This window comes from Phallusia mammillata, chromosome 8 (genome assembly GCF_965637545.1).
Source record: "Phallusia mammillata chromosome 8, kaPhaMamm4.hap1.1, whole genome shotgun sequence".
NCBI lineage: Eukaryota > Metazoa > Chordata > Ascidiacea > Phlebobranchia > Ascidiidae > Phallusia > Phallusia mammillata.
Window position 1 is genome coordinate 10,807,048 of NC_137259.1, and position 13,977 is coordinate 10,821,024.

The window sequence follows — 13,977 nt, forward strand, 5'->3', positions numbered from 1 at the left end:
TTTAGATCAGTCGTTCCCAGTGGTGGGATTCAAATTTTTTGTCAGCCGGTTCTCTCACAAAAGTCATATTTTTCAGCCGGTTCTGTTTTAAAAAAGTCCATTGTCAGTAATCAGTAATGCTAAACCGGTTCGCTGGTTTCATAAAAATGCGAACCGGCACCACTGGTCGTTCCCAAACTGGAGTCCGCTCAGCAATTTTGGCGGGACCGAAGACCTTAATATTCCATTACAAACTAATTTGATGTCAAATCGTGTGCCTTAAAAAGCCTACGTTAAGCCGGTTACGGAATGCTCTTTTTTGGTCAAAAGAACCAAACATTAGCGATTGTTTGCCCACTAATATAACAATTGCTTTTTCACCCAAATCGGCATGGTCAACTTCTTTCGGAAAAGTCGTTTAGCCTACACAAAAAATATTTGGCAATCGGCGAAGTTGGACGAAGGCTGTGTCCTAGTGGTGTCAACCGCGCCGCTTAGGCGACCGCGTAATTTTTTGGGGTAATTTTGAACGAACTGCAGCGGGTCTAAAAACTTTTTATGCCGCGTCGATGCCGCACACCGCGCAACTTATTTAATAACTTTTGCTTTGAAAAAACATCGACAATATGTACACAGATTTGTTTTTCTGTCATAAAAGACACAATCAGTTATGTACAGAATCTAAAACTCAATTATTGTTAGTTTTTAGAAGAGTGAGTGTTGTATTTTGTTGTTGGTTTGTGTTTTATTGTTCAAGGTTGCTTGGAATTTATGATTTTGTGAAACTGTTGCTGTTTGACCTTTTCATGCAAACTTGTAGCTTTTTAAGGTAAACATTAAAATGTGTTTAATGTTGAAATTTGAATGTTTGCAATGCAGATTTAAGAACTGATGTAGGGCTTTATAGTTCAATATTATACGTGGTGCAGTGCAGTGTCAACCAATTTTTTTCAAAATTTGCAGTTTCGGTGCAGTTTGCGAACAGCTTGAAATTTTGCGGTGCGAACAAAAATCCCAAAATTTCTGTCCGCGACATCACTACTGTGTCCGGCGTAAACAGTCCCATTGAAATCCATTTTGGCGAAAGGTTCGCTCACATTCGCCCAACTTCGTTCCACTGCGTCCGGTGTAAACGGGCATTTAACGATCTAAACTAGTTGTTCTCACTTCTCAACCTTTTTTATCGTCGGGCTCAAAAGGTAATTTTTAAAGTGTGTAAGGAAAGCAAACACACGAATTAAAAAAGAATGAAGGATGACAGCAAACAACAAGAGTCTGAATCGTTATTTTTTTTACTATTGTAGCTTTCTTGGTAATAATAATCTTTCGCGATTTTCCTAGGTCTGGTGAGGGCCGCAAAAAAGGTAGTTGGGGGGCAGACATGGGGCAATTCGTATTCGTATGCTTTCGAATACAGGTTATGCCGGCGTCATGCTGCAGAGCATAGGCGTTTATGGTGCTGACTCGGCAATTAGTCTTACCATAAACCCAAACTGCTGTAACAGCACCATAAACGGCTATGCTCCGTTGCTCCACCTACCAGAAGTTCTCAGACCGGGACAAAGCTGAAGCTCAGTGTTAGTAGCTCTACCGTTCGCAGCAGATGACAGGTGAAGCATGTTTTGGAAGCAAAATATGTAAATTGGGGGAAATTTATGTGACGGGGATTTAAATCAGTCAAGCTAATGTGGCAAAACAAACTCGTTGATTTAAAATTTTACAAATTTATTTGCAATTCATAAACACAAACGTTACTTTTTGTTCGACTATATTTTCGGGGCGGTTTTATTTCCTTTATTTTCCGCAACTACAAATACTCAAATAGGTGCGAACTGTTTGCTTTTTACAACAATTGAACAATTCTGGAATACAAATAACTGAAACTATTGCTACATCTCAAAAAGCACGTAAGTATTAAGGAATACGAATACATGCTTGGGTTTATTCGAATTTTATTTGTAGCGGTCACGTGCTTTCAAACCATCATTTTGGCACTTTGGTTTGGCTAAACATTAAGTAATGGAAAATTTTAACTTTGCAAGCATGACTTTTCGTCCCATGGAAATTATAAGCTGCTTTTGCGACATATGCTACCGAGCGGTGTAACTTTACTGTTCCATGTGTTCTCATGATTCAGTAACTATTGGAAGTACATATTCAGTGTCGTTGTTACATGTTCCGTCTTCCTCATATGTTGCAACAGCCTGACCATAAGATGGGCTGTTGCGTAAACCGGGTGTTTCGAAATAACTTAGTTGTGCAATCCATTGCAGTGCTGCATATTTTTGCAAGCGTTTAACTTAAAACAAACTAATAACTGATGTGAGTAAAAGAAGGTACTGTTCTGGAATGATCGCACGAAAAACGAGTATCAGTTTAAAAGCCAATGTTTTATCGTTGATCTCTCTTTTTTCCATCGTATCCTTTCGTTCAGATAAATGAGACTTGATGTGTGTTGCGTAACCAGAATAAAAGACAAGAACTAAATTGATCTTTTGTGGATCATGTCGGCTCTATGCAGCAAGCGTTAAGAATCGTAATAATGAACTTACTCGGTACTGCAGACGACCGATACGAGAAGCAGAAGAAACAACAAGCTTCCGAGTAAAGAATAACATAGCCCTAGAAGCGCAGCTGACGCGGGAGAACATTTCCAAACCAATAGTCACTCCAGGGCCGTGTTATTCATTGCGGGAACTGCGCACGCGCACGCATCTAGCCCCGCATATTCGAATTACACGTTGTTGATTTTTGGTCAACTATTCATGTGTAGCGAGGTGTTTATTCGAGGTACAACGTAGTAGAATAACACAATGAGCGAATACGCCGCATAAGACGAGAGTCAGAGAAAGAAGGCAATCTGTCCGGTTCGCTGTAGTATGAAGGCACACGATAACGGTAGTGAGAGAGGCCGCTACATAGAGGTATTCGTAAAGTATTCGAATACATGACGCGTGCATGTCTGGTTGGGAGCCGCATGCGGCCCTGAGAGCCGCGGTTGAGAATCACTGACACTGACCTAAACAGATACAAATATAACTGGTCTTCATATTCTGATAATGCTAAGTTGGTGACAACAATGCATTTTCCAGCAATGCTTATGATTCAACGATCCACGAGGTAGATGTAGTTAACAATCAGGTATTGTTCGTCACAATTCCCAGTATGACTCGAAACAGATTTAAGTGATGTGGTAAAGTCGCTTTAGCAGATAAGCATTGTGAAAATAGTATTCTTGTCGCAACCGTAAAGTCATTGAGAAAAACTAATTTATTTTTTCAACATGAAAGGGTTTCTTCATTGCGACCCTTCCAGTACTCACTAAACCATGTGACCCTTTGTGTTTTCAGCCTTAGATCAACCACATTTATTTATAATAGAAATGAAGCAATTAGTAATAGACAATTAAACAAACATACCGGACAAAGGTAATTACAGTTTTTGATCCTGGCACCCCATTTACCATTTCTTGGTTGGGTTTCCTTAATGCTGCGGAAACCATCTATTTAAACTTGGATATTTTGATCCCTTCAGTTGGATTAAAACTTTAAAAAACGAGCATGTCATCTCACCTTATCATTATTCTTGTCAGAACTAAAATTTCAACAGACTGAAATCACGGTCGGTTTTTATTTTTTAAATAATCAATGAAAATTCAAGAGCTGCAAATACTTGAAATTCCATTTTGACAATGTCTCCTTTGTCACACTTGAAGTTATGTTCTAAAGCCTGCCAAAAAATTACAAATTACTAGAATGTAGCCTTTAATAAAATATTACTACAAATATATGTAAATATGCACTTGGTTGAATGTATTTATTTTTTATATTTTGGGACAAAATAATTTGAAATATTTAGGAAAACATAGATTTCACGCTGCTGTAATGTGAAAATAATTATGCTTACCAAAAATAAGTTTGACAAGTCTTCAAGCTTCAAATCTCCATGTACCTTACTAGACAGAAGAACACACGTTCCAGCTACAGAATGTCTGTTGGCTTTTACAAAGCCTGAAAATATAAGCCTTTTAAACAAAGCAACTGCGCATCCCAATACTCCAGTGTGTAAACCAAATTGCTTTGTAACATGAAGCATTTGTTGCTCCAGTGATCTTATTTTTGAGAGAGTAATTCCAACCTGTCAAAACACACTATAAAAATTCCAGAAACTGTTAAAATTACAACTCTAAGTTCTTACATTTGGAAAGGTACACCTAAATTTTGCATTTATAGTCTTTTTCAATTCACTGGGTTTGGTATATTCCATAACACTAACCTAAAAATAAAAATAAAGTTACCAGCTTCCCAAAACATCATGTCAATACATTTAACACCCACCAAATAACCATTTAGACCTAAAACCTTTCTGTGTTTTCCAGTGGTCCATTCAGCACTGTTTAAATCAATTGGCACTGAAACACATATGTGCAAAGATTTGTCACAAAACAAACTGGTATACCATGATACCAAACAAACCTGGTGGATCATTTGTTGAGTCAAGAAGTGATTTGTATGATGTCTTAAAAAAACTCTAGTTTAAAATAGTGTCTAAGTAGCCAAAAACAATTTTCAACTAGAATGGTGGATCAGAAAAACCCTCAAACAACATACATGATAATTTACTGTTACTAGTCTGTAATAATGGAGGTCAATCAGTGTGTTTAAAACAATGACACAATAATATAAAGACCACAAATCCATTCAGCAAGTACCCAATAGTATGTGGTAAAATAAAGCGAAACTAGACGGGTGGCTTAGCACATATTGCCCTTGCATATACACTATAACCTATTTTAAAACATTTATATATTCCCAACACTTATTTTGTATTGGGTCCCATATCATCCACTGTCTTTTATAACATCGGTTGTTTCTACAAGCAGAAACGCATGGGTCCCCATACGTGCAAAGTTGTAAATAATGCATTTCAAGAAATAACTATGAGAAAGTTCGGTATTGTAATGTCAAACACAGTGATCGGTATTGTGCACAAATAAATATGCTATTTGGAGTAGAAACTATTTAAATTCACTCCATGCAAACATTTTTGAAGGTTTTTCTTATTTTATGGTCTATCTGGGGAAAAAAGTGTGAAATAGTACAAAATAGGCTAAAACACAACAATCAGCTCCCATTAATGGCAAATTGCACATGATTGTAGGGGGCTAATGGGGTAAATGATAGAACTACAGGGTTGAACACAACAATCAACACCTATAAATGGCATACACTCAAGCTGTCCAAATTTCATTCAATTCAGACATTGTTAAAAAAATTGACCCATTTTGTGGGGCTAGTGGGGTAAATGTTGGGGCCACAGGGTGAAACACAACATTCTACACCCATAAAAGGCTCTTCACACCCGTTTAACTTCCATTTGCAAAAACGTCCACCAAGTAATACACAAACACTTGTACCATATGTTATGTTGCCTTTGTTATACTATTCCACCACAGAAATCTTTCGTCTGTGATGCGCAGCAACATACAAAAATGTTTTACATTTTGGGGTCTAGCAGGGTAAATACTGGGATTATTAAGTCAAGCAGGTGGCACATCTGCATAACTATATCTACCATCTGTGAAAGTTTCATTCAAATCTACCTAAGATTTCATGCCAAAAGTACATGAACAAACTTGAAGGTGGAAAAAAGAAAAAAAAAAACTGAGTGAAATCAAAATGTGTCCCCTTCAGGGAAGGGGACCCAGTATAAAATGTCTGGAATAATTTTCTGGTAAAAAGTTTTGACAAAAACATTAAAACAGATCCAACATACACATTGCAAATCAATAGATTCTCTTTTAGGAAAACACATCCATAAAAACTTACCACGGATTGTAAAGATGTATTTAATTCATCATTAGTGACGGGTGTTTTGGTGGATGTTAACAAATTTTTTGGACCAATGTACTGATCTTTGTTTGTGTAAACATTGCTACTAAAACACAAGAAGTATTTTTCATGATACTGCCGAGTGGGTTTTATCACAAAATAAAAAAGATAACTAATAAGCAATTTTTATTCACAAACTAAAACACTGTCAGAGTCTTACCCAAAATTGTTCTTTTTGTCCTTTTGATGAGATATAACAGAAACGAGAACAAATGGTGTATTGTTTAGAGGCTCCAAAAAAAGCAGTCTAATACAGCAATAAGGCTGTGGTGGTTAAACGAATTAACATGCGACAACTTTAGTACTTGCCTGCAATTTAACAGCATTGCATTGGTTATATATTTCATTTTCACAATTGATTTTTTTAAACTGGCTCTTTTCTTCCACATTAAGGAAGAAGCTAAAGTACTTTTGTCATATAGAATCTTAGTTTCCTCCAACACATTTGATGAATTCTCTGTACGGATATATTACAAAAATTTAACTATTCTACCAAACATGTTCTCACACAAACACACCTGGACAATGCCGTTTCTCCATTTCTGCAGGATGGAAAGAAGATACAGATCTTTTGTAGAGTATGTGACTAAAATTACACTTACGTAAATAATAAGCATTAGTCCACTGTTAAAATTATTTCTTATTATCACTACAATTGTATAACTCAGTGGTTCTTAAACTTTTTTTATTTGCGACGCCTCTGGAAAATTTTTCTGGACTTCGACGCACCAGCAAATAAAAGTTAACAAGGGAACTTATTATTAAAGTTGCATTTATTGACAAAACAACAAAAAGCCATGAAACGGAACTATTCTGCGACGCCCTTGAAAAATTGATACGATGCACCAGGGCGTCACAGTTTGAGAACAGCTGGTATAACTCTTTACATGCCATTCCCAAACAAATAATACTCACATTCAAAGAACATACCTGTTCAGTTTGGTTATTTGCATGCATGTGCTGGAGCTAAATACAAGTGAGCTATCACTCCTGTTTTCTGTTTTATACAGCAAACACAAAATTAAAAACAGGTAAATTAATTAAATATTGCATAATTTGTAATTGTTGTGCACCTTGAACATTTCGTGATGAAACATCATTACTTGCCGCTGCAGTATTGTTTGATAGTTGCTGAATACTTAATGGTATTTCTGCAACAAAAACAACAAATGTTTAATATATATTAGAAATTGTTATTGTTTGCAAAGGTTTGTTTATACTTTTATCAGACTCTTTTTTGTATAAATTGTTTTGTCTGTAAGCAAATGTTTAGAACATACAATTTACTTTAAAGTTCAATTTAAACTTAGGTCCAAGTAGGGGCGTTTAAAGTGGAATATTGAATCCTCTCAGATTCTAATTAAAACTTGCCCTTAAAAATGGTAATTGGAACCAATAGGTATTGTGCTCTGAATGTTTATAAAAGTGTAAACCTTGTGTAATGTTTCTGTGGATTTCTAGTGTTTTTCCCATTGCAAAATTGACGAAGACACCACGACAAAGGCAATGTGCATTGGGTTTATGACGCATGCTTGATGATTAGCACAGGGCGATTGTCTGTTACACATCAGTGACTTTATTTCATGCAATTTGCAATGGGTTGTCAGTGGTTTATTGTTTTTCAATTTTAATATCAACAAAACCGATCATTTGTTACTCAGTTAGGCAGAAATTAGAAGCTTGGGCATTGTCTGTAAATACCACAAAAAGAATAATGCATCATGTAAAAACACCTTTACAGGCAGGTTTATTAGGCATCATCTTTACAGGCAGTTAAAAATGATTTAAGAATCGGATTAAATGTCCTGGATTTGAAACAATAATTCTAGAATACCAAGTTTACTACTTTGAAGTTTGGACATCTGCATCCCTAGGTCCAACTCCAAGTAATCAATAGCATACTTCCAGGGCCCTAACTAGTCTCAAAACTATTCAAGAATCCCAAACATCATCCAACTATTTTCTTATTTGCAAAAATTCTCATCTTTAAAAACCTAAATCATACACAAAAAACTGAAACTTTTACCTTTCAAGAAAATTAAAGCGTGTTTAACGGTATCTTCGGCCTCCATAGTTTTTTTCCGTAGGCGCACCACGATCAGCTGCTTTGCAACAGAATTTCATGCCACTCTGATAATACTACGTTCTATCTTACAGGGCTTTTTCATGGCATATTTTGTCAACAATCGATGCCGCATTGCCACTGTGACTGACTGTTTTCATGTTTTACTTGATGCAAAACCATCCGTGACCACTAATAAAATCACGCAATCATGTGTGACGACCGGAGCCTCTTGGCGACAAGAACACTTCCTATTTTTACGCGGAACCAATCTTAATTATCAAAATAATTAAATGCAGGAAAATCAACAAAAACCTTTGTGCACAATTTATTTTTATCCGCTGCCTATCGGTAATGATACAACCAAATTCATGTCGTCGCACCAGGGCCAATAGCTTACGCCAAGGGTAGAACTACTAGTTAACACTGGAACTCGGCTGACGCCCGGTTTGGTAGGTAGCAAAACAGAGCATAGGCGTTTATGGTGCTGACTCAGCATTCATTCTTACCATAAGCCCAAGTTAGCACCATAAATGCCTATGCTCCGTTGCGTCAACTATCAGAAATTCCCAGACCGGGCGTCAGGCAAATTCCAGTGTTAGTAGCTCTACCCTTGGCGTAAGCCAGTGGTTCTCAAACTTATTTTTGTTGCGACGCCTCTGGAAAAGTTTTCTGGACTTGCGACGCACCAGCAAATAAAAGTTAATGAGGAAACTTATCAATAAACAGTTATTTTAAATCTATTAAACAGCACTTAGAGAACAATTTTAGCGCAGCTGTTTTTCGACAAATTTGTAAAACTGCACTCAACACTTTCAGTGCACCCGGGCAATCACGTGCGAGCTTTTGTTAATTGTTTCAATTATTGCGCACAATTGCATTGTCATGTCTGCTGCCAGGTCTCAACAGCATCAATAACGAATTACAATGAAAGTAATGTTTCAACTTACGCACAATATAAACTGATGCACAATAACTTACTGCTGCAACTCATGCACAATAATCACTTAAAAATTTAGCTAACAATTATACGTTATAACTACCTCAAGCCTTTGCTCGAAAAGTCGCCTTTGTTACATTGTTATGAAGCAAGACTCCGTTCACATAATCAAGTTTAATGCCCGCCAAGCGTCGCCCCAGACACGCGCCTATCACGCACTTGCTGCTTGTAATGTTTGGTCTCGACGTACATTAACGGACAGCAGCATTTTTGATCAAAAACTTTTGAGGTAAATTTACGTCAATCCGCACTCTACGCAAAAAGTATTTGGACGTAGATATACGTTAACCGCATTAAAACCTCATTTTTATGAGATAAACTTAGTTCAGCCACGAAACGGAAATATTCTGCGACGCCCTTGGAAAATTGAAACGACGCACAAGGGCGTCGCGACGCACAGTTTGAGAACCACTGGCGTAAGCTATTGGTCGTGGTGCGACGACATGGATTTGGTTGTATCATTACCGATAGGCAGTGTACAAAGGTTTGTGTTGATTTTCCTGCATTTAATTATTTTGATAATTAAGATTGGTTCTGCGAAAAAATAGGAAGAAGTGTTCTTGTCGTCGACTCGTCGGTGCCGGATTAAGGGTCTGCTGGCCTGTAGGCACACGCTAAAAAATTTGTGTGAAGTTTGAATGAAAAATGATTCTCATCGGGTAAAGAGTGAAATGATTTGTGTATTTCACTTCATTCATTTTTTTCAATGATTCAAAGATTGATATTTATGCAAGCTCTATCTTTGAATCATTGAGTGATATTGAACCTTTCAGATATTCATTATTCTGAACCTTTCAAACATTTATTTTTCAGTCATAGCGAAAATAGCATACAGATTTAATATTTCGTCACTTTACTTGAAAATTTATTTACCATAGCACTTTAAACGACAGCTAAAAGAGCATGCAGTACATGTACTCAAGTCTCAACATACAACTTTTGAATTCAAACAATAAAGTTTAGGAGTTTAAAATCGTTTCAAAATGAAAAAGGGGAAAGTTATACACCAAAAAGATGCAAGCAAAAGAAGTGTTGACCAAAAATAAGCACTATAGAGTGACCCATATTGTGGTTCAGTGGGAATGGGATAGGGTTGATCCAGTTAGATTCATCGGCTGGTTTTCCTTGTGCTTTATCCCACTGAATCCAGTCTGTAAAATGTAATGTTTACGACACATTTAATACCTCTTTTTTTGGTGATATAATGTCTTTTTTGGTGATAAAATGCTAGCATCTTGTTGCAATATGAAAATAAACTCACCTTTTTTAAACTGGACAACCACGCATAGAGATATTCGCTCTCTTTCCCTCCTATACTTAATGGCGGAAGAAGCCTTTGGCTAGTACATTGTTGTAGTCATATATTCTGTAAAATGGTATATTATTTATCTACTGTTACCAGGGTTTGCTCGTTATTCCTCACCAGTTAATATAGGTTCAGATACGTTTTATGAAACCATGAAGCTTACAAATTAAAGTATAGCTCTGTGTTTTGTTAAAATCATCTTACCTGGCATCAACATCCCGATTCCCGACCTTTTTGTCGATCATGTTTTGTCTGTCGATAAGTTCCCCAATTTAAAATGGTGAAACATTTGCCATTGACAAATTATCCGTTTCGATAAAAAGCACAAAACCAGACTTGCCTACATGTTGCCTATTTGCTATAAAATAGATATTCAAAATAATTTTTGATCAATCTGTATGTTATTACGTCCACATTTATTACATTAATTTTTCGTCTAGAAAACTTTTTATACATCTATAAACTAACAAACTTATCAGTAAGCGATATATACCCCTGGCATCCCGGCCTTTACTTACCGGTTTCTAACAGCTTTTTTTCAAGTATCGTTTCAAACTTCCGCCTTCCCAAACCAGTCGAATATAGCAAAAAAAGTTAATTGAATTACCGCCCGACCGTCAATATCCAATGGGGTCGCTGTATTTGACAGGCGAAACGCCGAACTAGTGGCGCGGAAATCAGGGTTGTTACTAAAAATTAGAATTATCAGTGTTGCCAAACCATTTAAAGTGGCCTGGATTTTTGACTGGCCAGTAGGCACGTGCCTACTTAATGGTTAATCCAGCACTGCTTGTCGTCTGTGTTTCGTGCCTGCGTGAAGCGTAGCCTAGCTGTTAAAATGAAATATGTTTATTGGTACAGTAGGCCTACTACTTTTTCACTTGTAACTTTTTGTAAACCGCTACACTAGGGTTGCCATATGTGCGAGAGCAAAATTCCGGACGGTTTCTATAATTTTTTTTAGGCGAAACCAAAGTTGCGTTTCAATGCGTCCCAGGCATGTTGTTACACGTTATACCAACCCAAACAGTGCCATTTTTGATACAATATCATTACTATCACAGAGAAAAAAACGCAGTTTTGTTTCTAAATAAGTTACAAAACAAAGTTTTACAAGATCCGGTCTTTTTACAGTATAGTTAGCTTTCAAGATGTTCCGCATGCGTTAGTCTACCAATGGGGTGTATCGTAAATCAAAATTAGCACAGACAACAGTTATAACATAAATGTTTAAGTCCCATCAATACAATTGTAGGTTTGGCCGCTAGACACGTATATTTAAAAATTATTTCCGGACACTGATTTTACGCCAAAATCACGGACGTCTGGGTCTGATAACCCTAAACTAGGCCTACACGCCGATAGTGTATAATTCTGCTCAAATATTTTGTTAAGTTGATTGTTTGTCCACTTGCAAGGTTTGTCTGTGCTTTCCAACATGCGATCAAACTTCCGCAAAGTTTCTGTAAACCAACGTGGCAAAATTGTTTCGAAATAAATTTAAAACGAATTTTGAGTTTATTTCAAGAAATAACGAAGGTCCATTCAATCATTTGGTGGCCACATGTGATGCAAATAGTACCCATCAATGTACCGGTTGACTTGATCATTGATCTCCTACATTCCATATTATATTGTGATAGACCAGGGGTCGGCAACATTTTAGGCGACGCGTGCCAATTTACTTGTTGTTTCCATGTGTTAATGACCTCGCGTGCCAACATTTTTCTAAATAATAGTGGTTCGTACCAACAGATATCAATAATGAAGAGAAAGCAGAGTGTTTTGTGCATGTAACGCTGAATTTTAAGACAATGATGATAAAAACTATAATCAAGCAGTGTAACAAGTTAAATTGTTACTTCAATATAAACAGGCCAAATCGGTTGGCGTGCCATGAAAAACCACCCAGCGTGTCAAGCTTGGCACGCGTGCCATGGGTTGCTGACGCCTGTGATAGACCAATACCGTCAGTTATCTGAACAAACGTTGATTAAAAAACTAATGTATTGGACTGCTTCCATAACAAATTTCCCGTGCAACAACCAAAAGTATAAACATTGTTAATTTACTGTGAAAGTATGCCCGCAACAACAACCCAACATAAGATTGTAGCAATCCCTTAAAGCAAGCTCTTGCTGATCCCACACAACACTTCGCGTATCATGGGTTCGAATTGTTTTTAGGCGACTCTTGCTTCGCAACTTTTTTATCAATCGTTTCATGCGACGTAATTGTAATTAAACCCGTGTAAAAAATGTTCGCAGTTTGAGATCTCTACTTATTAGTCTCAAAAGAGAAAAATCGTTTTTAAACCGACCGGATGCCACGAATTGGGTGAATGCTGGTGTCATAATAACTACTGCGTTATTTGTTTAGTTTCAATTTGTCATTAAAGGATAACGTTACGTTTTTATCGTATCGCATCTAAGCCGTTGCGACTGAATAAGAAATATAACTTTGTGAAATTTGCTGTGCTCTTTTTCTATTAGGCATTGTAAGCGACCATGTTTTCAACCAGTGTTTTATACCGGAACGTTAATTATACCGAAACAAAACAAACAAATGTTGCCGAAACGGAACGAAGGGTTATAAAGGTAGTAAACATTACGAAGCTTTATTTGAGTCGGACCGGGACACTGTAAGGTTGATAACCACTGCTCTTACCCAATATCAATGATAAATCGACCCATTATGAAATACAGATAAAAACACGAAACTACACAACTACATTACAAATAGATTGCAGTCACGAGGCGATTTTCGTGGTACCGCCCAGCCAAAAAGCTTGTAGTATTCTTACAATTTTGTTTAAAGTTACATATACAGTATAAGTGTAGTTCTATGTAAAATATACATTAGTCTTTTTAGGTCTTTGTTAAAATATACATTAGTCTCGTTTTTCACAATGCCTGTTTTACATCGGATGTTACAAGCCCAGGTTGGCATTGTTAGCAGATGTGCATATAGGGCAGCAATATTTAGGTGTCGAAACACTTGAATCCATTAGAACAACAAACGCAGAAAAGAAATTGCAACACCGTAAACTTCTAAATGCAGAAAAAATTAGACTTTTATTTCTGCGCAGTGAAGCACTTTCTACAAGTTCAAGTTCTGGACTAAAGTGGCACTGTAATCTGATGTTCAAGTATAGTTGATTGCCTTTTGTGCTTGGGGTAATTTAGCGCTATTGTGGTGAATGTATGGAGCAGCGTTTGTAAAAATACTTGAAAATCAGAACGAAAATGTCATTATCATTCCGATTTAGTTTAGTCAGAACGGGGTGGTGTTTCCCATTTCGATACAGCTGAACGGAAACGTCATTCCAATTTAGCTAATTTAAAACAAAATTTTCGTTTTTCTCAGTCCATCATGGTCTAGTGCAGTGGTTCTTAACCGGTGGGAAATTTCCCGCTAGTGGGAAATTTAATGTTTTCGGAGGGAAATTATGTAAGCTTGAAAAGAGCAAACTCGCGCTCGAGGGTCGAATCCGTCTTTGAATTACCATTGAAGTTACTTTACTAAAAATTTTCTGCAACAACATGTAAGATTAATTTCACTGAGGTTTACAAGACACATAAAAATCCAAAGGCAGTTTGTTACATCACAGACAAGACTAAAACCATCAATGACTTTGCTGTTGTGCGCGAATAAAAGCCTTTCCTTTGTTGATTGTGATACAATAAATGAATAATGCAAGCAGAGCAGACTCTTCAGTATTCCAAAAAGTTTAATCTCT

General features: G+C 36.8%; 1 protein-coding gene and 2 long non-coding RNA genes across 6 annotated transcripts; all 3 read right to left on the reverse strand.

Moving 5' to 3' along the window:
• Positions 1-2,741: 2,741 nt before the first annotated feature.
• Positions 2,742-3,617, reverse strand: LOC145205053 (uncharacterized). The gene is made up of 3 exons (XR_013853577.1): positions 3,552-3,617; positions 3,399-3,468; positions 2,742-2,998 (listed from the first exon to the last, which is right to left on the reverse strand). It is a non-coding gene; the product is annotated as an uncharacterized LOC145205053 (long non-coding RNA).
• LOC145205052 (uncharacterized) lies at positions 3,591-8,650 on the reverse strand. 4 transcript variants are annotated; one of them, XM_080077693.1, is made up of 12 exons: positions 7,897-8,649; positions 6,944-7,021; positions 6,801-6,867; positions 6,389-6,456; positions 6,180-6,327; positions 6,031-6,117; positions 5,808-5,913; positions 4,455-4,497; positions 4,317-4,390; positions 4,177-4,254; positions 3,886-4,116; positions 3,591-3,708 (listed from the first exon to the last, which is right to left on the reverse strand). In XM_080077693.1, exons 1-12 carry the CDS (start codon positions 7,940-7,942, stop codon positions 3,616-3,618), a joined length of 1,119 nt encoding a protein of 372 aa, XP_079933819.1. In that variant the 5' UTR covers positions 7,943-8,649; the 3' UTR covers positions 3,591-3,615. The 4 variants fall into 4 exon arrangements, with proteins under 4 accessions (XP_079933819.1, XP_079933818.1, XP_079933820.1 ...); XM_080077692.1 differs by having other exon boundaries at positions 5,808-5,916; positions 7,897-8,648; XM_080077695.1 differs by lacking the exon at positions 3,591-3,708 and having other exon boundaries at positions 3,936-4,129; positions 5,808-5,916; positions 7,897-8,650.
• Positions 8,651-9,626: 976 nt separating this feature from the next.
• LOC145205324 (uncharacterized) lies at positions 9,627-10,592 on the reverse strand. The gene is made up of 3 exons (XR_013853635.1): positions 10,443-10,592; positions 10,194-10,298; positions 9,627-10,083 (listed from the first exon to the last, which is right to left on the reverse strand). It is a non-coding gene; the product is annotated as an uncharacterized LOC145205324 (long non-coding RNA).
• Between the last annotated feature and the right edge of the window lie 3,385 nt (positions 10,593-13,977).

Excerpts from the sequence above, each read along its gene's own strand:
- LOC145205052 (XM_080077692.1), bottom strand. The coding sequence starts at position 7,942 with ATGGAGGCCGAAGATACCGTTAAACACGCTTTAATTTTCTTGAAAG. Across the intron at positions 6,457-6,800 it reads CAAATAACCAAACTGAACAG|TCACATACTCTACAAAAGAT; the intron begins GTATGTTCTTTG and ends GTGTAATTTTAG. Across the intron at positions 5,917-6,030 it reads GACAAAAAGAACAATTTTGG|TAGCAATGTTTACACAAACA; the intron begins GTAAGACTCTGA and ends CTTGTGTTTTAG.